This window comes from Xiphophorus couchianus, chromosome 5 (assembly GCF_001444195.1).
Source record: "Xiphophorus couchianus chromosome 5, X_couchianus-1.0, whole genome shotgun sequence".
Lineage (NCBI taxonomy): Eukaryota > Metazoa > Chordata > Actinopteri > Cyprinodontiformes > Poeciliidae > Xiphophorus > Xiphophorus couchianus.
Window position 1 is genome coordinate 12,503,279 of NC_040232.1, and position 27,538 is coordinate 12,530,816.

At 38.7% G+C, this 27,538-nt stretch overlaps 1 protein-coding gene across 21 annotated transcripts in view; it reads right to left on the reverse strand.

Moving 5' to 3' along the window:
• ptprdb (protein tyrosine phosphatase receptor type Db) overlaps window positions 1-27,538 on the reverse strand; it is a 253,880-nt gene that overhangs the window by 36,295 nt on the left and 190,047 nt on the right. For 6 of the 21 annotated variants that reach the window (XM_028016147.1, XM_028016158.1, XM_028016156.1 and 3 more), the window contains 14 exons: window positions 25,755-25,896; window positions 15,486-15,674; window positions 13,500-13,508; window positions 11,217-11,234; window positions 8,405-8,515; window positions 6,648-6,659; window positions 5,963-6,232; window positions 5,241-5,350; window positions 3,705-3,902; window positions 2,755-2,880; window positions 2,508-2,655; window positions 2,243-2,391; window positions 1,927-2,071; window positions 207-509 (listed from right to left, as the gene is read on the reverse strand). In XM_028016147.1, the coding sequence (XP_027871948.1) occupies window positions 207-509; window positions 1,927-2,071; window positions 2,243-2,391; window positions 2,508-2,655; window positions 2,755-2,880; window positions 3,705-3,902; window positions 5,241-5,350; window positions 5,963-6,232; window positions 6,648-6,659; window positions 8,405-8,515; window positions 11,217-11,234; window positions 13,500-13,508; window positions 15,486-15,674; window positions 25,755-25,896 (1,930 nt within the window). The remainder of the gene's footprint in view (window positions 1-206; window positions 510-1,926; window positions 2,072-2,242; window positions 2,392-2,507; window positions 2,656-2,754; window positions 2,881-3,704; window positions 3,903-5,240; window positions 5,351-5,962; window positions 6,233-6,647; window positions 6,660-8,404; window positions 8,516-11,216; window positions 11,235-13,499; window positions 13,509-15,485; window positions 15,675-25,754; window positions 25,897-27,538) is intronic. The other 15 variants (XM_028016163.1, XM_028016159.1, XM_028016165.1 and 12 more) reach the window with 11 other exon arrangements.

The window sequence follows — 27,538 nt, forward strand, 5'->3', positions numbered from 1 at the left end:
TATTAAAATGGGTGGATTTGAAAGTGGTTCTAAGATGCCACATTCATTTAAAACTAAAGCTCACAGAAAGACATAATGCCTCTACCAACCAGTGGTTGTTAGTTGGGGGTAACGCTCATTCAATATTAATCAGCGGCCGTTGTTAGTTGGGCAGACAAGCCTAAGACGGGTATGGGAATATATTTGTATTTATTTCAGGAACATACCATCTTCCTCGGTGCGGATAAGCAGCTGTAAACTTTCCGGTCCTTCTCCAGCCTCCGTGAGCGCTCGAACAGTTAAGCCATACTCGGTCCATTTCTCAAGATTTTCCAGGAGATACGGAGAACTTCCCGGAGGAATCCCGTCAACTCTTTTGGACGTTTTGTTGCCCTCCATTGTGGAATACTGGATGGAGTATCCCGTTATGATGCCGTTCTGAAACTCCAGGGGTGGTGGAGCCCAACTTACCAGGATGCTGGTAGAACTGGGACTGGTGCATGTGATGTCCTGGGGAGGTGCTGAAGGAACTGATAGGCCAATATTGAGGAAGGTTGTTGTTGTTGGGTAAATGTCATTGGGTGGTGTGTGCGAGTTGTTTTGTGTCGGATGAAGAGGTCAAGAGGTGTTTGCCATGAAAGAATGATGATGAAATTGAGTGGATGAGAAACAGGAGAACAAAAAAGACAAAGAAACATAAAATGAAAACAAAACACTGGATAACGAAAGCTCCTGTGTGTGAAAAATGACTTTGTGTGACTAGAAAGCAAAAAATAGCTGAACAAAGATATCGAATGAGGGGTGTCACATCTGTATAAATGTTTGGTTAATGAAAACAAGTGAATGACTTCAAAGAAATGTAACACAAAGACACTGACTAGAGATATTACACATAAAGATACCAGCTATAACTTACTTGTCCTTTGCCTAATGAAGATTCTTTGATCCATGCTGGACTTCTCATGTCTATCTGCGAATTTCTGGCCTCTTACCTTGTAGTTGATTGAATCTGACAGAACTCAGATTGATACCAAACAAATAAAGACTTCAACTCTAATTCATTCATTCATCAACTTAAACCCTTGATTAAACTAGCCACACAATTAAACGAATTACAAATTCTTTTAATTGTGTTTAATGTTTTGGTTCTCAAAAGATTGAAGAAGTGGTGTTGTTCTTAAGGCTGTGGCTGATGTGCATATTTGTCTGATGTTAGGTTTTAGATGCCAATATTTATTTGCATATTTGTTGAAGCATCAACCATGAAGTCCGTTAAAGTCTGGATTGCTAGCGGCCTCGTTTTGACAATGCAACAAATGAACTAATAAAAAAGTGTGTTGCAGAGAAATTTATTGATTTCACCAGGTACAAAAGTATTCACACTTTTTTAACTTTTCACATTTTGTCACATTACAACCCCAACACTTGATGTTCTGTTCATGTTTAAAAAACTGAAAATGTAAAAAAGAGTTCGTTCAAACGCTGTTTTGGAGACCAAGCTGAAGAACAAAATAAAATACTAAAGATAACAGGGACACCAGCCAGTAAGCCAGTAAGTATCAATTTGAATAAATTTTTGAAAACATCTATAGACAAGGATCTCTTGACAAGGCATGTGCTTTTTATTGCTTTTAAACTGTTGCCCTCGAGTTAATGGTATTGCTATTGCTTTTTTAAACAAAACAATACAGAGCTGTTCTTTACAGCAAAAACAAAAAACAAAAAATCCCCCCAAAGTATTCTAGTTTTAACATGAAAATCTTTGAAAAATCCAAGCAGCATTAATACTTTTGTAAAGATCTATAGCTTAAGATTTTTTGAGCACCTTTTTGGCTCAGTAGCCTTGCATTGTCAAAACAGAAGGTTGTTTTCCCTCTTCTCTCAAATCCAATCTCAAAAACACAACCACACACTTTCACACCATGTAGTGTGCACAGATAAACCTACGTGTCTGCGGAGTGTCAATGGACACTTCGTTGGTGTACGCTCCAATCCCATTTTTGCTCTTGGCGGCCAGCTGGAACGTGTAGGTGGAGAAGGGCTTTAAGTTCTTCAGCAGGTAGGAGGTGGCTGGCTCAAAGCTCACTTTCCTCTGAAGAGGCGCACAGATAAGAGGAAGCTCTTAACATTCAGGTCAGGTCATCTTCTCTCTGCTCTCCATTCCATCCACTCAAACATCCACTTTTAATATTTATGCTATCATCCATCCAGCCACCAAGTAAACAGTCCATGCTACCAGTCCATCCGTTTTTCCTGTGCCTACCTCCTCAGTGTCGTCGACCCTTCGATAAACCAGTTCATATCCAGTGATTTGGCTGTCTGGGCCACCCTGGGTTGAGGGGGCCACCCAGGACAACAGGATACTGGTCTCAGACTTGGCTTCACCCTTGAAGTCCAACGGTTGGGATGGAACTAAAAAGAAATGAAATAAGAAAGGAAAATATGACTACTTATGTGTCGTGTTTTCCCAGAATTATAGGGTGATGAGCTTTTCATAGTGAATCGTTTCATTGTTTCTCTAAGTTTACCTCCAGTCTTGGCTATAATTTGGAGATCCTGTGACAAAGGTCCATCTCCTACAGAGGTAAACGCCAGCACTCGGATGTAATAAGTCTTGTTAGGAGTCAGATCCTGGATGGTGATGAAATTGGTGCCTCGGACCATCTGCTTCTCCCACTGAACGCATCAATGCAACACATGCGTGCTCATTTTTAATGCTGCTAATAAAGTGTCCGATTTTAAAGTTATTGACTCAAATAACACAGAACCACACACCTGGTTGACTGGGAGTGTGTTGTCTGAGGTGTAGTACACCCTGTAACCGACCACTTGACCGTTGGGTTCCTCTGGCTCGTCCCAATGAATCATTGCTGTTGTAGCACTCAGCATCCGACCTATGACCTGCAGGGGAAAAAAAAGCCTTCGGCTGAGCAATTCAGCACTCTAAAACTTGAATTCAGACTCATTTGATTCAGTGTTGTGGTGCGTAGATGAAAAGGCAAACAAAATCTTCAAATGTTTTTCCTGTTTTATTGTTTTCATATTTTAGATCCCAGAAAATGAGCCTAATGATTAGTCTAAAAAGGGGCCAAGACTAAAGGAGAAAGAGTTACTGTAATCCTAAGAATGTCAGGCCATCAATTTAAAACCTTAAGCTGAAGAAAACCTGGGTAATTCAGCACAACAATGATCCAAAGCGCACCAGCAAGTACAGTACATGTCTGTGTAGCTCAGATAAAAGCAAAATGAACATCTTTTCTGATATAAACCTTAGCTTGCTGTTATGAAACATATCATTGTCACAAAAAAGCCAAAGGAGAAAAAATCTGTAAGAGGGCAAATACTTCTCTGCAGCTCTGCACATGAAGCTGCCAATCGGTGCCTATCTGCAGTAGGTAAGATATTAACTACTATTAATTTTAATTTTATTAAAATATTAACTACTATTAATTTTTTTTTTCATTTTTTGCGGCTCTAGTGCCTCATATTTTTTCGACAGTAGGCAGACAGGAAGGAGGGGGAGGAGAGGGGGGAAGACATGTGGCAAAGGTCGTCGGGACCGGGAGTCGAACCCGCGACGTCCGCGTCGAGGACTAAGGCCTCCAAACGTGGGGCGTGCTAACCCCCTGCGCCACCACAGCACGCCCCGATATTAACTACTTTTAAACTTTTAATAGAACCTTACTTCATAAATCCTGAACTATCCCTTTAAGATGCCCTCCTACCTGTCGAGGAGGTGATGAGGGAGCCTGCTCTGCTGTACGAGCCTCCACCACCTCGCTGGACGGACCCTGGCCAATGGTGTTGACGGCTGCGACCCGGAAATCATAGTGAGAGTACGGGCTGAGGCCGCCAACGCTGTAACGCGTTGTGGCAATACCATCTATCTCTTTGTAAGGGTCGTCTGAACCCTTGGCACGATGCTGGAGCAAGCAGGAGATATCAAAAGAAAGAGGAGGAGTCACATGCACAATCTGTTCCTGTTTAATAGCATAAATATTTATGTAGAAATTACTAAACCCCAATCCTTTGATTCCTAATTCAGTCCAAATCTCAGTCTACATATCTAGATGTGAGACATAACATGCTAAGTGTGGTTGTCACGCTTTTTATAAACAGAGTATTGAGTCAGAGCTATTTTTTATTCCTACATTTAATTTCGCTGCTGCTTCTGGGAGGAGAGCAGCCACATGACAGCGGATCCCATTTGAGAAAATTGAGAATTTAAAAGTCTATCACCAGCCAGAGGCTCTTTTGTTTTATAGCCCTGCTTAATGATCTGTTAATAACAGTTTATGTTCATAAAAAAAAACAAACTATTGCTTTAGACATCTGAAGTACTGTAACTCGGGAATGTGTGCAAACAGTGCTGTGGATGTGCGTCATCGTAAATTATTGGAACCCCTATTAAAGGTAATAATTCCCTTTATACTGCAGTAGAAAAATTTAACATGACACATTTCTAAAAAGAAAAATAAATAAATAAAACTTTCAATTTTAGTTCAATGGTTAGAGTGAGAAAAATAATCCTTCCTTAAGAAATAATTATTAGTTTTTTGTTTATTACATTGACAGCTACCTCCAACAATTCCTCTAAGACAAATAAAACTGAGACAACCTTTTAATTTTTACTTGTATAAGTGAATTACTATGTTTAAGATTTTGCAAGACTGTTTCCCTGTGGCATAAATATCATGTTACAAAGAGTCCTTGCCACTCTTCAAAATTGAAAAGACACTAAAACAAACCTTTCCTGGACCAAACTATAAACAAAAAACAAGTGTGACGGGGCTTTCTGGACACCAGGCTTTGGAACAGGCTTCCTAATCAATCCGATTCAGCCCAGAAATATGAATAATAGAAAAAACCTCATAAGACATTTCTCTTTCTGCAGGTTTGCTGCTCTATGACACCTTGGCTTTATTTATTTATTGGTTGTATATATATTTTTTACTTTAACTAGCTCTGTGCATTGTGTTAGATCTCTTTTCATCACATCAAAATGCATACATTGCTAATTCTGACTTAATTAACAGATGTCAAAACCTCTATTGTTTTAAGGGAATGACCTATGGTGAACAGTCATATTATGTATGAACTGTACAAAATAATGAGGCTGTGTAAAACTAAAAGAAAATATTTCCAAATATCTATTTTAGACGGTTTTTTTTTGTAAATCTTCATCGCATGTAAAGAGTTGTGCAGTTTGTGAGTGCAGAACTCCTGAGGCACACTTGCTTGAATGAGTGTTTGCTCCACACCTGTATGACATAGTAGGAGACTGGTTCGGGGTTTCCCGAATCCCAGGTGAGAGTAATGCTAGTTGCAGTTCTCTCTGTCACTACAGGAGCACCAGGAGCCTTTGGCAGGGCTGCAGGGAGGCAAAGACAATAAAATCTCACCCATCAACCATTTAAAACTTGAGAAAATGTCAAATCTACAAAACAATCAAGTGACGAGGAACATGAAGCATCATTATGATAACATTACCACAATCTTTGCCAATTGATTTAAAATTACAAAAAGCAAATGCGAACAAAATTATTCTGATCACCAACATCAAGAGATCAAGTTCATCCAAACTTCAGCTATTCTGTGAAGGTCTGTGAGGGTTTTTAAAGAATATTAGTGAACGTGTCAATGGTGACTTTTCAGCATTGACTGATTAAAAATGTACTAGTTCCACTGGCAAATTTTTTCAATCACAAGGCATTTTTCCCAATTAATAAGAGAAAAAGCTGCCAAATATTTGACAATTCTTTTAATCAATATTCAAGAATAATTTACTTAAAACTAGTTCATATCTTTTTATAAAGTTACTTTAAGTTAGTTTGGTCTTATTTCAAGTTCACTAAGTTGTTTGTACAGTAAAATGTGCAGTAAAAACAACTTATGGTTCAAACACAATGCTTTACAAGTTAAGTTATAGAATCACTGTCATCATTATTTATTTTCTCCTTTATATTCCATCCATAGAACTCACCTTTCACAATAATCTGCGCCATAGCCTCGATCACACCGAGCGTGGACATGGCAACGCAGGTGTAGTTGTTGGACTGGCGCACGTCAGTCAGCTCCAGGACGTTGCGTCCAATGGGCATGTCATCCTCGGGCGTCAAGTCTTCAGCTCCCAGCATCCACTTCACGTATGGCATGGGCGAGCCGACCGCCACACAGGTGATGTTGACGTTTCCCCCTGGCATGATTTCGCTGTCAGCCGGGGGAATGGAGAAGCGAGGGGGTACGCGACGCACTAAAATAAAAGATGACGAGGGCAGGAAGGCAAGAGGAGGGACGTGATTAGATTTCAAAGACTTTGCAGAAAGAACAACAATCAGGGATTAAATGAATATTTCAGAGGATTTAGAATAAACTGCAAGCATAAAGAAAGGACATTGTTGGTGGGGTTCATGTGATATGAAAATGTTTTATTAATGCCAATGAAAGTGCACACTGTTCAATGTTTTATGAACTGCATCAAAAAATAGACAAAAATGTCACAGCAAACACATGCACACAGGGGAAAGGAAAAGTTTTTTTCTTTTTTTTTTTTTAACTAGCTGGTTTGAACCCCCAGCGCCTGCAAAACACTAATGGATGTTTTGTTGAAGGAAAAAAAAAAAGTTGGGAGAACCTCAAAAGAGCCTCACAGTCATTACTGTACCAACCTTCTCGCAGCTCTGCAGAGGGAGGCAGTGGAGGAGGTAGAAAAGAAAGGAAAACAGGAAATATCAGACAAGATGGCAAGAGAAAGCAAGTTAAGTATAGAATCCAAGAGAAAGTGCAAGAGAACAAGGAAGAAAAGAAATGAGGAGAGAAGAAAGAGAACATAAGCAGTCGTATATTAGACGGTTGATGTTGGTGAAAAGCCTTCCAGTTTAAGGCACTGCCAGCTGTCTCCACAGACCGCCTGTCAAACACTCTATGAGCACCACTGCAAGATTTTACCGGCTTTGCAAGCACTGTTAGACACACATCACTGACTCTGCACTGTTTCTCTACTCTTTGTTATATACATAGTTGATACATGTGTGCACCCCCCTTGAATATATATGTGTGTTTTTTTTTTGTTTACCCAGGAGCAATGCTAGATTTGCCAATGTGTGCTACACTGTGTAAATGCCCTCTCTGTTTTTTTTCTTTCTTTTAACCAGGGTGGGCAGACAAAAGAGCAGAAAGCCCCAGGAATAAAATTGTCTCCAAGATTCAAACATTTGGCGGGTGCACGTGTGAGCGTGTCGAGGGAGCAGGGAGGCTGACAGCGCCTGAGGAAGTGAGACGCCTGTCAGATTTGGGGAGGAAACACGAGTTCTAACCGGACAATGATTTGGATTTACTTCTGAGGTCTAAAGGCTAAGAAGCCAGGGCAGAGCAAATTAATGGTTTGAAACAAAACTGATCTCAGCTGGTACTTTAAATGTAGCCCTGTTTATGAATAAAATATTTAGTGAATTCAAAATCTGTAGGTAACAGATTACATCAGATCACATTAAGTATTTATACTGGGTGATTTTTTTTTTGTTATGTTACAGCCGCCATATTTCACGTGTTTTACTGAGATTTTATTTGAAAGACCAAAACAAAGTAGTAAAAATCAGAAGAGAAAGGCATGTATTTGCATTCAGCTCCTTTACTTTAATACATTGTAGGATCACCTTTCCCTCTGACTGTAGAAAGTAAGATATATCTCCATGTCATTTTCACATCTCGAGACTGCTACCCTCCAGCTCAGTTAAATTGGATGAAGAGTTTCAGTGAACTTCAATTTTGAGACCTTATCACAGATTCTCAGATAAACTTAGGTCTGAATTTTGACTGGGTCACATGAATATGCTTTGATTTAAACCATACTATTGTTGCTCTGGCCATATGTTCAAGGTTGTTGTCCTGGTGAATGGTAAACCTCTGCCCTAGTCTCAACACTGAAACTTTCTTCCAGGGTTACAGAATATTTAGCTAAATTTATATTCCTATCAGCTTTGACCAGCTTCTCGAGAAAATGATATAGATACAATTGATGTGTTAGGTTTATGTGTTGTGTTAGTTTCCTTTCACACAGATCTAAATTTTGGTTTCATCTTGAGCACTGAGATTAAATTATTCACAGGTGGACTACTAATTGGGTAACTTTTGAAGACAATTGGCTGCAGATGATTTTCTTTAGCTTAGGTAGCTGAACTCATGCATGCTACAACACACTTTTCAGATTTTTTCATCTTTATTGTACTTTCCCCCCAAAATTATACACTACTTTGTGTTGGTCTAACTCATTAAAGCACAATAAAATACTTAAAATCTTGTGGTTGTTTTCCATTGATGTTACGAGCACAATACCAATGTTCTTCAAACATGTCAACCTTCTTTCTAAAAATATGTTTTTTAAATATTTGGTGGTAAACAGACGTGGGAGACGGCTTCGACTTACCTCTGACATACAGGTTTGCTGGAGTGGAGTAGCGTGTCCCAAAGCTGTTGGTGGCAACACACTCATACTTCCCCTGGTCCAATTCCTCACTCATCTCTATCTGTAGGGCACCTGGATGGATGGAGCACCAGAGAGAGAGGGTAGAACACAGAGAAAATAAAAATAGCAATTACACAGCAGCGGAAGACATGTAGGTATCTAAGAAAACTAAACATTAAAATGGCGTTTAGGTTTTCAAATAAAAAAATGACACTGGAGGCAGTTTCCACAAAATGAGCTGAACTCTTTTCAAGAACTGTAAAGGGAGCCATAACTGTGATTCACACGTTTTTATCATTTTCAGCGAGAATCTGCCCCAAAATAAGCATCACCTTGCTGATGTAGAAATGAAAACAAAAAGCCAAAATAAGGGGACACAAACCCTATAAAAAATAGAGAATGTTGTCTCCATGCAAGACAGAAACACATAAACAACGTTGTCAAAATATGTCCAAAAATTGTCACCAATAAAATATATATATATATATAAAAAAAAAAAACTCAGCTGAAAACTGTGATTATATTGTGGAGCAAATCAGTTTACAAGGATAACATCTGCAAAAGTATTGCCGTAGAAATCAGATATCCCAAAACGGATCCACCAGAGGGATCAGGAGTGTGATTGATGTCAGTTTAAAAACACACCCAGTTAGTAAGGAGGTAAAGACATTAATCGAGCTCCATCAAGGCCAACAGATTAAAAAAAACGACATACGCAAAGCCTTGGGAAGGGACCGATGCTTTCTCGCTCCCTGAAAATAGAAAAACCGTCAAAAAAAGTCAACCAGAGGTTCTTTTAAAGATGGTGTGGAAAGGCAAAAAAAAGCGCCCAGAAAAAACTTTATCAAAAAAGTGGTCGTTTGGGGCTTTTTATTTTCATAATGGAGGAGAAGAAAGGAGGTGATGGTAAAAAGCCATGAAGATGTGTGTGTGTGCGTGTGTGTGTGTGGGGGTGCGCGCTGGTGTGTGAATACACTAATGTGAGTCTGAGTCTTCGCCATCTGGACTCTTCAGGCAGAGTGAATAACAGCTGGGAGGGAAAACAAAACGGGGACGTTTGATTGGGCAAATATAGACAAGGTAGAAGGACACACCGGTTCAAGACTGGGTCAAGACTCTTGTAAAAAACGGAGAAAATAATCGAGCCATCAAAAAGAGGAAACAAACTTAAAAAGATGAAACGATCCTTTTTCACCTCAAACTGCAATACAGAAGTAAATCAAGCCTTTAAACACGCCATGCTCTATCTGAAACATTTACATGCTGAAGATTTCATGAAGTTAACCCCTTCCCATTCCGGAGAATGCCATTCCAGATACGTGGCTAAAATATTTGGCCTCTGTGTACTAAAAATGGACTGAGACATGATTTAAATTTACCCTGTTTTCTTTGTTCTTTTGACTAATGTATAAGTCTACATCAATATTTGAACTACTGATTTCTACCTAGTTCATCTAGTTGCTCAGTACACTCCAGCTCAGTTAAATTGGATAAAGAGTTTCATCCAATTTAACTGAATGAAACTCATCCAGTTGAAACTACTGGATGAAACAGCAGCAACAACTTTTTTTTTTTTTACTGTATATGTTGAGCAAGATAAAAATATGTTTAGAAACAAATGATAAAGCTAGGGACGTTTGATGTGATGTGTTTGTAGAGCAAATAAAGAAGTGTCCTTTACCTAGTTAACTCTGTGTTGTAGAAGCATAAAAGAGAAACCCTGCAGACTAGATGGGACAAAATATCTGCCATTGTCAAGTAAAAGAGAGTATTTTAAAACAGATGTGCCGAAAGCATCATGAACACCATTGAAGAGTAGTTTACATGACAAAGATTTGATTACCCTTAATTCAGTACAACACTGAAAATGATATGAATGATTGCAGAGACAACAAAATCTGATTGTGATTCCTGTCTGATTTCAGTTTTTGTTTCGTTTTTTGGCAGATACCTCTAAATAATGATAATAATACCAAAACAACCTTAGCAAACCTCCAGACATGCTTGTCAGTTCACAGCTAAGGGGCCAGAGCAAGAAAAACATGGCACTGCATGATCCTGAAGTTTGGAGTTGAACCCCAGATCACTGCATCGAGGAAGTGAAGGCCTTATTAATGAGAAAACACGCTGTGCCCTAATGCTACTATGAACTAAAATTACTACAAACTAAATACAAACACAACTGTTTTGTTAACTAAAGGCCTTAAGCTGCTGGACATTAAAAAACCTGTATGTATTGAATGCAGCATATCACTAAATACTTAAAGTTGTTTTGTTTGTCACTACCTTTAGTTGTATCCTGTTTTGACCAAACAGCGAAGTCCTCTGTTTCAGAAGAATAACCAAACTTTCCAACAGTACTCATACACAGCAAGTTGCGCAGAAAATGGTGTGTGGGTGACAGTCGGAATGGTAAGGGGTTTTAAACTGATGGATATAAAAAAGAAACATGATGGAAGTGATGAATGTTTCTGTTAAAGAGCGAACACTGAGGGTGAGATGGGAAAATATGAGACGAGGATGGCAGATGAGAAGAGAGTCGGTGACAGTTACAGCATTAATGATGTTATTTATTGCTCAACTCCAATTACTCCTCTTGTACCTCCTGCAGATCTGATGCAGTTTGGCGAGTTTTGTCAATAGAACAGAGTATATAAACCCCCCATTCATGAACCCACCAAGGGCTGCTATTCAGATCTGCAAGACAAGTTGGAAGCAGGGGTTGCAAAGGAATTAGGCCACTCTGTCATGTTGGTCCACGCAGCAGTCTTACCTCGTATGGGCGTGCCACCTGAGTGGGCAATGAATGCACGTGATTAGAGAAGGAGAAGAAGAAGAAAATGTTAGTACCACAAAAAGGGAGACAGGGACAAGGTAGGAGGGGGACTTTGGGAGTATGGGGGTAACTTGTTAAGGGAGAAAAATTAAATTAGAGAGGAAGACTTAAAATACTGATCCTTAGACAGTAAGAGAAAGTGGAGGCATAAAAGAATAAGACAGAATAAGTAAAGACAGAATAAGCCTGAGAAGAGAAAAGCAGGTTTTAGATAGAGTAAGAGACAGTGACAGAGCTACAAGGGGATTGGTTATTGATTGGCTTCATTGATTTGCTGCAGGGTACATGTGGCTCTAGAAGTACTTTCTGGCCAAGAGTTTTACACTGCTCTTGTAAAAAAATGGGAATCAAAATAAGATTTAAACCTAAGAGCCAAAAAATATGTAAATATCTGTATGCATTTAACAGAAATACACACAAAAATAATCCACTCTCCAATACTTGAATAGTATCTCAACATTTTTAGTTTCTTATTTTTATGCTCCAATTGATCATTAAACTGATTTTGATTTTAATTCATTCACAGTCTATATTTAATTATTTTTCATGATTTACTCCTCAGTCTATCCCAAATTAGAGTATAGAAATATATTATGGAGTACATATTTGCTTCCTTGATTTTTCCATAAAAGTCATTAAATAGACTTTAATATTCTTCAAATAAAAAGGTTGAGCAGGAAGCTTTAACTTTTTTATTGACTGGATTGTTTGACCAGCCTTACTTCCATGATTGAATGAAGACAAAGGAGATTTGTATTGTAATCTAGTTTTATTACTATAATCGAGACACGCAAACTTTTATATAACAGAAACTTCAGCTAAAGCAGATCCAAGGCAGGGTGACATTTTGTTTCTGATGGATAGTCTTCACTTAGATAAAGCAAGTGAAGAGCCACATGGTAAAAAGATGACATTTTAAAACCACAAGTAAATTCTGTCATAAAGTTTCTGTGCTTTTAAACTCTGACTGCCAAAGGCAAAGTTTAGTCTATAAATTGTTTTATAATTGTTTTATAAATTGATGTAATAGTAGCATTGTTTGAGAAGTTTTACCAGTTTTAAGTTGTACATTTATCCTAATTGTCCTTCATTTGAGTTTTACCATAGCAATATAGTAATACCATGGTCTTTTTGCTCAGGCCTATCAAGAGATACTAATCTTAGATTAGCCTATGTTGATCTATTAACCTTTTTCCTTTTCTGTTTTATAGCTTGTAACACTATGCTATTTTGTTAGTACAACTGCTAACCTGGAAACCTACTAAATTAAGCACAATGTCCATTTTCAATTAAAAAGACAGGTATCATTTGCTACTAGAGTCAGTAATATGATAATTAAAGCCATCCCTATTTTAGAACAGATAGATAATTTTCAATGCCTGCGTGTAGACCTCAAGCCATATTTTTTCAGCGTATTGTCTAATAAGACTAAAACTAAATGCTGAATACAAAATTAAATAAAAATGCATTAGAAAAAAGAATATTGAAAAGTGGATTTTCTCTCAGTAAAACGTTGTAATGTTTTTCATCTGTGATAAAAACTAAGCACATATTTGCCCCGACCCAAACTAACTTCTCTAAACTCAAATCTGAACAAGCTTATTTTATGTGCATCCTGCACTGAGTAGTAAATGTCTGGCAGCCTGAAAACCTGGCCAACATGGATTGATTTTTTCTTTTCTGGCTCCACCTCTGGCATACCTATCTGCTGTCTGGCTTATTGACTGGTAACTCTATACAAAGAGCGGAAAGATTAAGTGGGTGACTGGATGAAAGAGTGAGTGACTGAGTGAGAGAAAGAATCATTGAATTAGTGAACAGCTGGAAAAGTAAATAGGTGAGTGTGAGGAGAAAGCTGAAGTTCTTTGGGTGTGGAAAAGCTGCAGGTGCAAGGTGGAGGGTGGGACTCAGCTACATCTAAGTTGACAGAGACAAATATCTGTGTGTATATACACAAGAGCTCCTATATTTATTCATGTTCATATCATTCAAACTTTAGAAAAGGGTAGAACTACTGTAAGTGTATGTATGCACTTCTGAGCTTCCTGTTTTTTTTTTCTTTTAGTGTGTGATCGTTAGTAAAATGCATGCCATGCATTTTAATAACAGTGCAGTAAGTGTAATAAAAGGTGAGCAGCAGCAGCGACAGTAGCAACATTAGTGAGCAGTAAATAGAAAAGTGGACAGTGAGGGTGTGGGCCTCGGAACAGAAGCACTTACCAAAGGACTCTGTAGTTAAAAAGATACAAAGAGAAAAGAACAGCATAGAAAGGGCATTATAATCGGAGCACTGGTTACAAAGACGTCTTGACTTAGATGAAACACCTTATTGGAGCTCCACAGAACGTCACTACATACAACTTTATAGTGAAAGAAATATTAAAAGTATTTTTTTTCTTTTAGCTTTTCACAAATTATAACATACAATAAATTAATCTAACATATTAATGATTTTACATTTAACATTGTTAACAATACTCAGTGTCTCGCAAAATCATTCATACCCCTTGGACTTTTTTTTAACATTTTGTCATTCTAAAACAACAAACGTTTGTGTATTGTATTGCATTTAATGTGTAAAATAAATAAAAGCTCATGAAATGTGGCGTGTATTTAGATTCCGCTCCCTTCAATCATTATGTGAATAAACCACATTACAATGCAGTTACAGTTTTATTCTGGTACGCCTCTACTAACTTTAAACTACGGAAATTTTGTTGACCATTCCTCTTTGGAAATTAACTCAAGCTCAGTAAAATGGTTTGCAGAGCATCCATTAAAATAAAATTTTCAAGTCTTGCCACATATTCGCTATTTGTTTTTGGTCTAGACTTTGACTGGACTAAAGCTAACCTGAAAAGCATTGCATTGTAGCTCTGGTTGTATATTTGTTTCATCCAGCTGGGATGCAAACCTCCGCTCTGACCAGGTTCTCTGTTTTGACTAAAGAAAAACACCCCCAAAGCGCCATGTTGTCATCAACTTAAATTTTGTTGAATAAAATCAAGTGGAACTCCTTGACACAACCCTGGATTTTTTTCTAAACTGCCTTAGAGTCAAAGCCTCAGAGCAGAGTATATACAGTGCTCTTTTCAGAGTTTCTTGTTCTAAATAAATGATAATCATTTGTCCTTTTCCTCTCACGTGAACAAAGTATGTGACTTTGCTAGTCTATCACATAAAATCTCTGTAAAATATGTTGCAGTTTCTGATTGAAACATGACAAAATGAGATAAACATCATGGGGTATGAATACATTTGCAAGGCTCTATAAAAAAACAAATGATTAATAATGATGATTATATTAAACAGGGAGAAAAACAAGGAGGTCGGTTTCCATAATGATGCCAGAAATTTGGCCCTCCATTTACAAGATAATGGGTTTTGGGTAAAGAGTTGGCCCCTGAAGGCAAGAGGGAGAACTGAGGAGGAACAGGCTTTGGGATTTTACACACTACTGTGGCTATCAAACACAACAGATGGAAAAGGTTTAGCCTGCCTGACTGCAGTTATTTTCCATAATAAAATTGGTTGAATTTGGTACATATTTCCTTAAATTACATGAGTACAGTTTCAGGAAGTCAATTCACTTCGACAACAGGCATACTTAGCAAGACATGAAGAAAAAATATAACAAAAAATTTAGTCTTTAGTCACAGCAGTGGGCTTTATCAAGAGAGGATATTCCTTTATGTACATGCCACCATCACTTGGTTGTGCTGCGAATGTTGACAGCAGGAAAGTTTGTTCAAAATTTGTTGATTAGAGATCAGTAGCCTGCTGCTACTTCTCGGGGACATTTCAGGAGCTTGATTTTGTTCTTGTGATGGGGATTTGTACAGGAAGTCCTCAAACAGTTTGGAGAAAAGTCTGGAGTTTACTTTAAAAGGGTTTGAACAGTTTTAAGGGGTTGGTGACCATACACAGCAAGCTCATAATACGCCAGCGGCAGAGAAAGGCAGCTGAAAAACACAGCCAGAGACTGCAGCAGGAGGAGGGCGGAAGCGTTGTAAGAAATTGGTTAAATGTGAGTCAGAACATAAAGGAACTCTGTTGGAGCTGGAAATAAAAAATGGCTCTGAGGATAAAACAGATTAGGGATAGGAGGGGAGATAAAAGAACTGTAGGAGAGACAAACCTACAGGTAGAAATGAAAGCGGGGATTCAAAGGAAGGAGAAAAAAAGACGAGTAAAATCCGTGGTTACCTGAGCGGAGCTGCTTGATTCGACCATGATTATCGGTCGTGTTGACTGGCAGGAAATCCTTGAACCAGGTAATATCTGGGTCAGGATTGCCGCTCGCAGCACAGAGCATAGTGGCAGTCCGTGAACGTTCCACCACTTTTAGCTGTGGACCCATATCAATGGTGGGAAACCCTGGGGGCAGTTGATCCTCTGCAAAAAATTATAAACTCAAGTCATACATAGAACCTGGTAGAACACATTAGTAAAATTCAATCTATTTTACATGAGTGGGTACACTTTACAGGCCACATGTAATATACTTGACAGGTTTGGGGTAAGTGTCTGGTAAGTTCAATAAAGTATATTTTCAGTTCTGGTAAAGGGAAGTAGCTGGTAAGTCCCAAAACGTGGTTGGTAAGTTATACAATAGTTTAATTGAAAGTATCAGATGAGTTCAATGGTAAGTTCTAGAAATGGACCTGTCTACATCCAGAAAGGGTTTTGGGGGAAACTGCTGGCAAGAACTGTGAAAGTGAGTTCAACCAAGTTCAGTGAAGTACCTTGTATCCGGTAAAAGTATCAGTATTATGTTTTTGGGGAAAGTACCTTCAAAATTCTAGGAAATCACCATAAAGTACCTGATAAGTTTGGGGAAAAACTGAACATATCTAATATGTTTCAGCACAATTTAGAGAACATTGCAAAGTCATTTTTATTTTCAAAGTTTAATGAGTAAGCCAAAGGAAAAATAAAACCGGACTCAGGTTTTGGAATTTTAATAAATATTTGGAATATTTATTCCAATTTCACTCTTGGAATAAATATCATATAATCATAAGAGAATTTATGTACTGATGGAAAAGGCAAACTGCAGATTGTCACATCTGTGAAAGAACATCTGAGGACAAAAAACAGGCAACAAATTCTACTGTAGACAAATCCTGGTAACTTTAAAACAAAAAGCTGAGGCAGCAGTGGACAGAGGTTCATTCATCAGATGACTGAGTAAATGTGGCCTGATCTAATGAGCCATGCCTTTAGCTGTTGCATTTGATGAAAACGGTTGGAATTTAGACTCATTAATCCCACTCTGTATCATTTAACAATCCACCTTGGCAGGAATGTGAAATAACGTTTGATATATATTCATGGGGCATTTTGGGTCCCATAGTACAAATTTAACATTATTTTTTATATATAAAACATAGATTTTACTTAAAACCTCCAAAGCCTTCCTAACAAATATTGCTGACCATGTCTATCACTTTGTGACCTCATTATACTATCTTTAAAGAAAGGTGCCTTCAGCACAAAGCTTAAATCATAAAAGACTGATCTCATGATGGCAAGAATGGCCTTACTTTACTGAAATGACCTTGCAGTAACCACATATCAATCAATAAAGTCTGATCAGTAGTTAGGGGTACTAGATTTCTCCTGAATAGGCATTGACAAGGGAAACATTTCAAGGTTTAACACGATAGTGTAGCTTCAAAACCGTAAAACGTTTTGACTCTTTGTTCACTTGTTTGAAAATATTTACATTTGTGAAAAACTCATATTCTGTTATTCCATGACCAACAGAGAACCTTACATCACTCTTATTAAGGTGACACTGTTTTAAAACTTAAATTAGCAATCTGCGAGCTGCGTGTCTGATAAGCCAATGACAATAGTCTGGCTACAGTAGCAGATATCCTGACTAATTCTCAGCTAATATCAGTCTGATACACTTGTGCTGCAACACAAAAAGCAGAATAATAAATAAGTGTCTACTGTGGTGATAGACACTTTTTAGGGATGATCAACTGAGGGCAAATGAGTACTGATATGGCAATAAAATAAAGGAAACTATCTCAAAACCAAACACAGCTAAACCCATAAGAACTGGGTTTAGCAAAAGCAAAGAGCCAAATACCAAAAGCAAACCACATCTATAACTGTGAACTCAGATTAAAACTAAACTCAAAGTCCAAATGATAAAAATGTGTAAAATTCTGCACATTAAATCACATAGAGGGTTTTAAATGAAGAGGCGCTTGTAGATTTGTTTACGTTCATTCATATGTCAACAACAACAAGTAGTATTTTCATTTATAACATATTTAATAATATACAATTTTGGCAGCACAAGTAAGAATTGCTGCTTTTATGTTGCAAAATAGAAAGAATTCAAACATTTGGTAGATTTTTTTCTTCTTGTTTTTGTAAATACAGTGACACCAAGAAATTGTGTTATTTTTGCTCAAGATTGTTGTAGCGTGAGAGTCTCAAACTGGATCATGTTTACTCACAAATAAGCACATCTAGTGTGCCACTTTTTTACAAGCCAGTAGAACATCCTGATCTATGAGGATTAGGAAGAACTACTTACAGATGAGTGCAGTGACCCATTCTCAAATGTCCTGCAAAGCACAGGCTCTAGATTGAAAGGTCACTGAGTCAATGGAGCATATGGTGCACACACAACAGAGAAAACTTAATTATATCTAATAAATAACTAAATAAAATGAAACTCATTAACACTCGATGCCCCTGTTTATCAAACATACATACAGTCACTGTCATATTCATTTCAGGAGGTGAAAAACACTAAGTTTATCTTCTGGAATAGGAAATATTTTAAACCAGATGTCACTGAGCTCAGAGTTTCTCAGAAAGACGGCTGTTCAACTAAAAAAAATCTAACCATATGAATATTAAATGTGTGAGTAGTTATTTCCTAACCGTTTATGCAAAACAAATAACACAAAATCCACAGCATGACGAGCTTGCAAAGAAATTTAAAACATCTGTCAGGATGTGGCCCTTTCATGAGCAGTTGTGCAGGGTTTTCTAGACTGAATAGATTTTGTTATGCAGAGTGATCAGAGGCTTTTTGATCCATTTCCTCTTCCAAGACTTTTCAAAAGGAGTTATGCCTACATTTAGAACTGCGTTTAAAGGAAATAACCCTGGTACTCCAAAGTCGTAACTGTTCAGGTTCTGCTCCTCTATGAAGCGCTTCCACCTGGGACTTGAAGACAGGATGGGCCTGGCTTGGATTAGATGCTCTGTATGCCTGAAAAAGTGTGCTTAGTACAACTTTGGGCTGTGCAGTGCTACACAATATATCACTAAAAACAGGCTAGTGTGATGCTTGATGGATTCATATGGTTCTGGAGGCTGTCAAACAAAATATCTTGTAGAACCTTTATTTATAGGCTGATAATTGTTTTGAGCAAGTGTGATATTTAAAATAAGATGTTTCATGCAAAATATGCATAGCTTTTTAACATATTTTTCTTTTACTTTGTCAATAATCTTCTGTTGGAATGCTGTAGCTTCAAAATCTTCCGTTCATCTGTGTCTCTAATTCTGTAGCCAAGGTCTCTAATACTATAAATAAGTAAAGCTTTAGTTTGTAAATTGCAACCACTTTGGATGCATCACCGGACAGTTCAAATGCTGGGATTAGTCAGTACACACACATAAACATATGATCATAATATGCCCAAATCTATAAAAGACCTTGATAAATGAGGCCTGCTAATGCACATTATCACAGTTTCAAAAAGAGGCTTTATCTCAGATTAAGTTGGCTGTTGTGAAAGTGATATGAAAATCTATGAATGACAATATGATACTTGAAGCTTCGGGAGACTCAGCAACAGCAACAAATTGACACAGCACCGCATACCAGGAAGAAAAAATGCAAGAGTTGGTTTTTACATTCCACTGAAGCCTGAATATATGTTGCATCAGGCTGGAGACGAGAAGCAGGACTGCACGGTCCAACGGAATGGGTAACATTTTACTCTACCTGACAAAACTCACTAAAGCTTTAGGCTACTGCTGCGCGAATAAAAATCAAGTGAAAATCAATTCTCCATTCTGCTGGGAATCAGCCGCAAATGAGCTGCTCTTTTTAGAAGCTCGGTCGAATCTCTCGAAGTTCACCTCTCACAAAAAAAAAAAGAAAAGAAAAATCAAACAGGCACGTCCAATAAAGACGTGCCCGCGGAGACTTGCAATTCCTTTAGGGAGCGTGAATCAAATGTGAATTCATAGATATCAGTGGCAATTAAATCTGCAGAGCCCCTGCACGTCGATACAGAAAATCAAAGGTGGCGGGCCAACTTTACTCACCTTCAGAGGGAGATTTAAGTGGGGCTAGGAAACTGTGGAGTCTAAAGAGTTTTTAGGATCAAAGAAGAGGGAAGTCAATAGGAAAGAAAAGATGTTGTATCACAATTTGGATCGAAATGAATAGAAAGCGAACATGATCATAACTTTTGAAAATAAAAATATATCAGCTTTTTGAGTCACACATATTGAAGACTGACAGTGTAGGGAAAGTAAGACGAGCAAAGAATGAGTGTTGAAGCTGTATTTGATCTAAAAGAGCAGTTTACCCTTCTTTTTTTCCATTTTCTCCAGATTCCCTGGTGACTCTACCCCTCTCCACCACACACAAGCTCATTAACGGGAAATCCTAGTGCTGAATCTCACCAAGGAGATGCTAATTCTGGCAGTGGCTCATCGAACCATGGCCGATGGCTCGTGAGACGCCGGCATCGACGGGCGGGTGTGTGGCCTTTTAACAGCTCCGGTTTCAATCAATCACAACAGGCTGACAAATGGAAACATGGATATAATAAACTAAAAGAACAAGATGAGAAGGTGTTTGTGTGAGCGAGTTCGTCTGAGGGAGAGAAGGTGAACGAGGAAGGCTGTGTAGGGGTGGCAAAAGTGTATTGAAAAATGGAAGAAGATGAGAATAGACTGGGACAATGAAAGAGTGGCAGAAAGGAAAACAGGAGGGAACAAGAACGAAATAGAAAGAGGGAGAGAGAGCATGAGGGATTTAAACAGCATAACAATCCTGATTCTTTCTGCTTTCATTATGCAAATACTTACTTCAAAGCAAGGCCCCTTGTAGGCAGGAATAATGCATTCTATTTCATCTACCTGGGGTGGGACACTGAACTGAACAATGAGGGGGTGAATAGTCGGAATGCTACTCCCTCTGCCACTTGTACCCATGCACTAATGGAGCTGCCAGTATGGATCTACTTGCAGAGAGGCGTGAAGGCCTGCAAACGAAGATGTGTCCTGACGTACACCTTTCACAAAATTATTCACAGCTAATTAAGGGAGATGCTCACTTATAAAATTCCTGGATTAGTGTCAGGAGCTTAACTTCATGTTTTTGGAATTAAAAATTTCAGAACACAATCACAACGCTCGGAACTGAGGAGTACAGATTACGACTTTATTTTGACACAGACAGCAAAGTTCCTCCAACAGCAGCACGTTTTTATCCCCAGATGCACCAGAATGGGGTTCTCTTCATTTAAACGCAGTTCCTTTGTGCTAAAGTTGACCTGATGTGAGTTGACAAATCTAAAAGTGTTCAAGGGGCAACAGTGCACCCACTTTATCACATGTAAAACACAGCTCCTCAGAGAATTGGCTGGGGATTATAATTTGCTTGACCTCCTATTACTGGTGACACTATTCAGCGAGGGAAGTTACTATTGAGGGAAAAAGACTCAGCTAAAACGGGGTAAGAAGTCATTAAAAGGAAGTTTATGGGAACCTGTATTTGTTTCATTTATGGTGAGAGAATAGTGTCACAGTTATGTTATGCAAGACTAAAAATGTATTCCACACACATCTCTGGCTTAGTGTCATCATCTGCCTGGAGGACTGCATATAAACTCTAGTCTTTCAGTCATAGGGTCTAAAGTATGAACTGCCTCTTTCATCAGAGCCGCAAGAGTGTCTTGTAAAAGTATTTAGGTCCCTTATACTGTTCAGTTTAAACTTTTGTCATACAATGCATTTCATATTTTTCGATGCAATAGACCAAGTGCATGTGAAGAGGGGAAGGAAAATGGTAAATCAAAAATTTTGACCAAATTTTCTTAGCAAAACAGCACAAGTTCAATCACATCAACTGGAAGTCATCTGATAAACTCTTGTCACATTTTCTCTTCCAGTAATGACATGTTGTGCTGTATAGAGTTGCCTATCTACTGTGAATGGTGACAGAAAAACCTCCCCACATCATAATCCTGCCACCACCATGTTAGCTTTCTGCATGTAGGGCAAAAACAGGAACATCTTATTCCTTTTGTGAATAAACACCATCTGAACGTCGGGTCTTTGCAGCTGCTCCACCGTTATTATGGGCTTCCTTGCCGTTTTTTCGATTAATGCGTTCTTTGCCCAGGCAAAATGTTTTGTACCGCTGCTACACCTTTTCATTTTTAGATGGAGGATTAAGGATTGAAGGAGATATTTAAAACCTAATGTCTCCACAAATTTCTCTCTGGCCTGTCTGTTTTGTTTCTTGGTCTTTATGATGTAATAAGGTTCTCTAACAAACCTCTACAATCCTCAAAGAACAGCTGGAGATTAATTTACACTCAGCTGGACACCATTTACTAATTAGGTGAAGGCAATGAATTGCATTGAGAAACATTTTTCTACCTAGTTCACAGATGTGAGATACTTGACACATAAATTCCTAATAAGAAATATTGACTTATATTTGGTCAATAAGGGTGTCAAACTCATTTTCATTTTGGGCCAAATAAAGGTCATGGACGACCTTAAAGGGAAGATACAGCTGAATGTATTGACATTAGTAAACTGTTCATATTAATAATTAGCTGCATTCTGTTAGTACTTCTTAAAATTACATTGTATTGAACATCTTTCCATATTAATTTATTTTGACACTACAAAATAAATTAATATGGATTCATTATTTATTTTTGATTTTATTTAGTCAATAAAGTCAAAACTAATTAGGTTTTATTGACAAAAAAATTATTTAAGCACACAACTGTTACCTTGAAAGTACAATTTCTTGGCACTCTTGACTCTAGAGAGCCACATAAAAAAGTTATGGTGGGCCGGACAAAATGAAAAAAATAGTGTATATCTAATATCTGGGTGAAAATTTATACCGTCTACAAACTTCCACATGACAATGTTTAATTTGGATAAAGCTGCCTCTTCCACAGTTTCCAGTTTCTAATCTAATTTGAGGGACACTCTGTCCCACAATCATGAGAAATGATGTGTGAACACTTTATTCATCATATAAGACTAAAATTTTACTCCGTACAAATGTTGGTGTCATCTGCCTGGAGGACTGCATTGAAACTCTGGTCTTTCAAGAATGAGCTGGCTCTTCTATCACAAATATGCAAACAAACCTTTTCTTAGACAAACCAATACAATATTACATTCCATGGGATTCATACAAAAAAGTAAAAATTTTCACTGGCACTTTTTGCTTAAAATGAAATAGGCTGGGCGATTTTTTCAAATCTAAAAATCCACAGAGCTAAATGTTGCCTATGGAGGCTGAAATTAAGCATGTAATAAGTGTTAAACAATAAGCTATTTTTATTTTGATGAGGTGGCTTTTACTCTGAAAATGGCATCTGCTTTTGTTGTGTTTGTGGAGCTACTTCAGTATTCTTGTGTGTGTGTCAACCTCATCTCGTCTTCTTTTCTTTCTTTTTATTTGAAATAAAACATGACAACAACAATCTGAGAGGCCTCAAGGCAAACATGCTGTCGAGGTAACCAGTGTTGTTACCTCAGTGGATTTCTCCTCCCATCAATAAAAAAAAATGTGACAAACAACATCTATGCTGAGTTTTAGGACAAATCTTTGCATGCTACAAGAAACGAGTTTTACTAATATTGCTTTTTGAGAGCAAGCTCTAGCTGCCTACTCCACGTGCGTCCTGAGAGGAAAAAGTAGCAGTCAGGCTCACCCTCGCAGCTGCAACGCCATCGGCACAACGGAGGCAAGCCAGTGGAGCATCAGGCTTCCACTTTGAGAAAATGTTTGAGGCATTCTGCCTCTTCTAATTTTCTCTCTGAGTGATCATCATGCAAGTAAATACAGCCAACATCCCAACACAGACGTTGCTTTTCTCATAGGTGAATGTTCATTCTAACAGCTGATGTTGTGCCTGAAAAAGTTGGGATCTTATTAGGTTTTCAAACATCCACACGGACAAACAGACAACTTTTACAGTTGACTGCTGACTTACAGAGCAATAGATATTTAAGCAAAAAACTGTTCCAAGCTTCATTATTATTTCAGCCGTTGCCAATCAGAGCCATTTACTGAGAGCCAGGATTTCAATTAGTCTGGTTGTAATCATCAGTAATTAAGCCAGCTGACCTTTACACCAGATCCCTCCTGTCAGCTACTCAGTCACTGGAGCTGTGTCTTTAAAGAGCCAAGGGGGACCTCAGGACACATGACTGACACAAGTGGAGTGCATGTTATAGTGAGCATCCTGTGTGAATCCGCATGCGTGCGCGGGTGTGTGTCCGAGTGTGTGTATGCTTTGCAACTGACATTTCGACTGACAGTCTATCAGGGACTATTAGCCGCTCCCAGGTGGCCTCTTATTCATCCACAACACAATGACTCCTCAGAGGAACAGAAAGAGGCCAATCACTACATAAAGACGGACTGTCTGAGATTGAGGACACGTTTGTGTGTGTGCTTGAGTGGTTAGGATCTTGATAAAGAAAGAGACAGATGATGAGTGAGCTGCAGTTTAAGGCAAGAGAGATGGGAGCGGTGCATGTGAAAAAAAGCGCACACAGATGTAAACATTGAAGCTGAGCATTCGCGCTTGCAATCCAGTTTTAAATAGATACACAAACACATGCACACTGTCACACGTAGACAGACAACCATGTGAGGCAGGAAAAATTCTGGACGGATGGAGCGGAACAGCACAGAAGATGCAAAGTGTTCTGATGTGAATAATTTAGAGGCTGCTGTGCAGTGGACCTAAGAGCATGAGAGACACACAGAGAGAGAGAGAGAGATGGAGAGAGAGAGAAAGAGAGAGAGAGGGAAAGAGTGAAGAATGAATGCACCTAAAAGAGAAGGGAAGGGTAAGAAAGGAATGAACTTGTGGGAAAAAAGACGGTAAGATAAGAGGAGATATACCACTCAGAGAGGAAGAGGGAGGTACAGAAAGTGAGGAGATGGAAGAACAACAGGCTCCATGTCCTTTTCCCCATGAGCATCACTCCTGCAGAGGCAGGTGATGTGATTATCCACACTTGAGGAACTTTGCTCACTAAGACACTCCTGAGCTTTGAACTACTGGCGCATAATGTTCTCCTAATGGACTCCAGAAACTCAAACTCAAACATCACTAGCTGCACTAATGAACTCACACGAACATAAATCATCGACCGCAATAATTCTAGGATCATAGCTGCACACAAGTGCAGCTATATATTTTTATACATATATATGTCTGATATATCTGGGGTTTTCTCCAGATTTTAGTGATTGTAGGATTTTTCTTTTCTCTTTGTAAAACAACACAAGCAATTTCTCTCACTAGAGCTTAACTTTCATGTTTCTTTTAGTTGTATTTACCCACAATACCCTGCACTATAGTTTACTTCCTGCTTTTGAATCAGTCTCCAGTCCAATTGGCATTCACATATGTATTCAAATTACACCAGAGTTCACATCAACAGAGCCAAGACATGCCTTTTTTGGTCCGCATCAGAGTCTGAATGTGGATTCCAAGCTCCCCAAATTAACCGGACTTTCTAGGCAACCCCCCCCCAGCTCTTTTTCTGTGCAAAGCTGGTAAACACAAATTGCAAAAGACCGGCGGCTGTAATTGCAGGGAAAAGTGACTCTACAAAAGAACTTATTCAGCTGCGCCGAGTTTTATTAGTAAAAAAAGCAAAATTTTACTTCCACTTTGCTTCACATGGGATTTTAATAAAATGCCTTCAAATCTATTGTTAAAGCAGGAGAAAATGTGAAAAAAGTGAATGGAAGTCATTAGCAGGTCCTGTTAAGACCACTGCACTGAGTAATTAGCTAATGACCTAAATGTAGCCACAGCGTTCTACGTCAGCTACCAAATTACTTGAACCACTATGATAAGTGCTACACTGTAAAACTGAGTTGAATGGCAGTTTTTCTTAGTCTTAGGTGTAACAAGGACTGGTTTTTATTTTTTACTGAATATCCCTTTATGACAATGAAGAAACCCTAAAAGAAATCTACTGTTATGACAGCACCAGCACTGCTTATGTTTGAAGCCAATAAAGATCTACTCTCAACACAATAAAAAAAAGGGGAAGGAGATGTTTAACAGATCCTGACGCATCACGGCATTCAAAGAAGAGGATTGATAAGGACCAGTTGTGTCTTGGAAGGGGAGGTTCTCTGAGTACCATGAGGATAACCCAGATGTGAAGCAGTGCATGTGTGTAAAAACTGACCTCGTAAGACGCTGAGTCGAGTGGTAGCAGTCAGTTCTCCTGCTGAGTTGGAGGCGTGACATTCATATATCGCCTCGTCTCTGGGGGTCCTCAGCGGCTGGATCCTCAGAACCGAACCGGACCCATCATCAAACTCTATTACCTGAAAAATTAATTTATATACAGAATAAATTGATAAGATTAATTTAATAAAAATGACTTGCTAATTCAAAGCATCATTTGTTTCCGATTAAAAGCAGCTGCTTTTATTTCTACAATAAAGCTTAAGCATTTCAGTAACACAGTTGTTATGCTTTAGGTTTATCTTTATATATACTAAAAAACTTTTAAGACCTTTCCTGAGTCATCATTTATGATGAAAAGTACATTAAAACAGATTCTGGAAGCCATTAATCATCCACTCCACCGAAATCACTTTCTGAGGTAAAAATACAAGGAAGTTACTTGTGTATATTTATCATGTCCTCTTTAGATGTGCAATAACATTTGATGTTTTTGTTTTTCTTTTCACGAAGATTAGATGGTGCATTTCAACTGCTCTTGCATAAGCTCAATACACTCATGTAATTGATCTGGATTCCAAGTTCTGGGAAAGTTTCCACTGACTGAAATCCAATATTGACAAATCCCACAACCAGCCCTGTCCAACAGGGCAGCAGTGAGGAATCTGCAGGAGCTCAAGCTCATAAAGTTTTGGATTAAAAATAAAAGACCTGCTCGAGTGATTTGATCACAAACAGGAAGACAGAGAGATGAACTTAAACCTGCGAGGAAACTGGACTTATTGAAGTAGAAAAGCATCCTGGGTTCAGGGTGACAGTGGCTGAGCAGGATGGAGGGCTGATTCACCGTCTACTCCGTCTGAGAGCGACTCATCAAGTAGGGAAGCAAAGGTTAAACGCCTCGGGAAACTAATAAGACCGAGTGTAAAAGAATCATATGGACTGTAGCCTAAGGCATCATCTGACTTATAAGAGAGCTGAAGCACATGACATTTCACACACCTGTGCAACCTTTGAAGTATAAATGTAGAAAAACAAGTAAACTGATTGAATCTTTTGAGCTTTAAAGTACACTGTCTATATAACTATGAAACAGATCTGTCAGCTCTCACTGCTGAGTTAAATATCAGCTGTCACTGCAACACTGTATAAATAATAGACCTTTCTATGAGAAGCTATAATGATTTATCACTTTAAGAAAAGCTACTGCTATGGATAATGGGACTCTGTGACACTTTAGCATATTCACCATAAAAATACCATGCAGAGTTTTATTTTCTTCTATGAAAACAGATGAACGGAGACAGTAGAAGCACCCTGGGTTCTGAATTATGAACCTCTACAGCAGGATGTGACAAAATACAAAACTTGGTAAAAGGATCCAGAAAACAGTGAATTCTGTTTTAAGTGTTTTTGGGTTGATGACATCAGATGACATCCGGGGCCAAAGGGGTCGGGTGCACTGTGTGATGGGTGGCGGCCAAGGGAGGGGACCCTGGCGGTCCGATCCTCGGTTGCAGAAACTGGCTCTTGGGACGTGGAATGTCACCTCTCTGGTGGGGAAGGAGCCGGAGCTAGTGCGTGAGGTCGAGAGGTTCCGGCTAGAAATAGTCGGTCTCACCTCGACGCATGGCTCTGGTTCTGGAACCAGTCTCCTTGAGAGGGGCTGGACATACTTCCACTCTGGAGTTGCCCAGGGAGAGAGACGTCGGGCAGGAGTGGGCATACTTGTTGCTCCCCATCTCGGCGCCTGTACGTTGGGGTTCACCCCGGTGAGCGAGA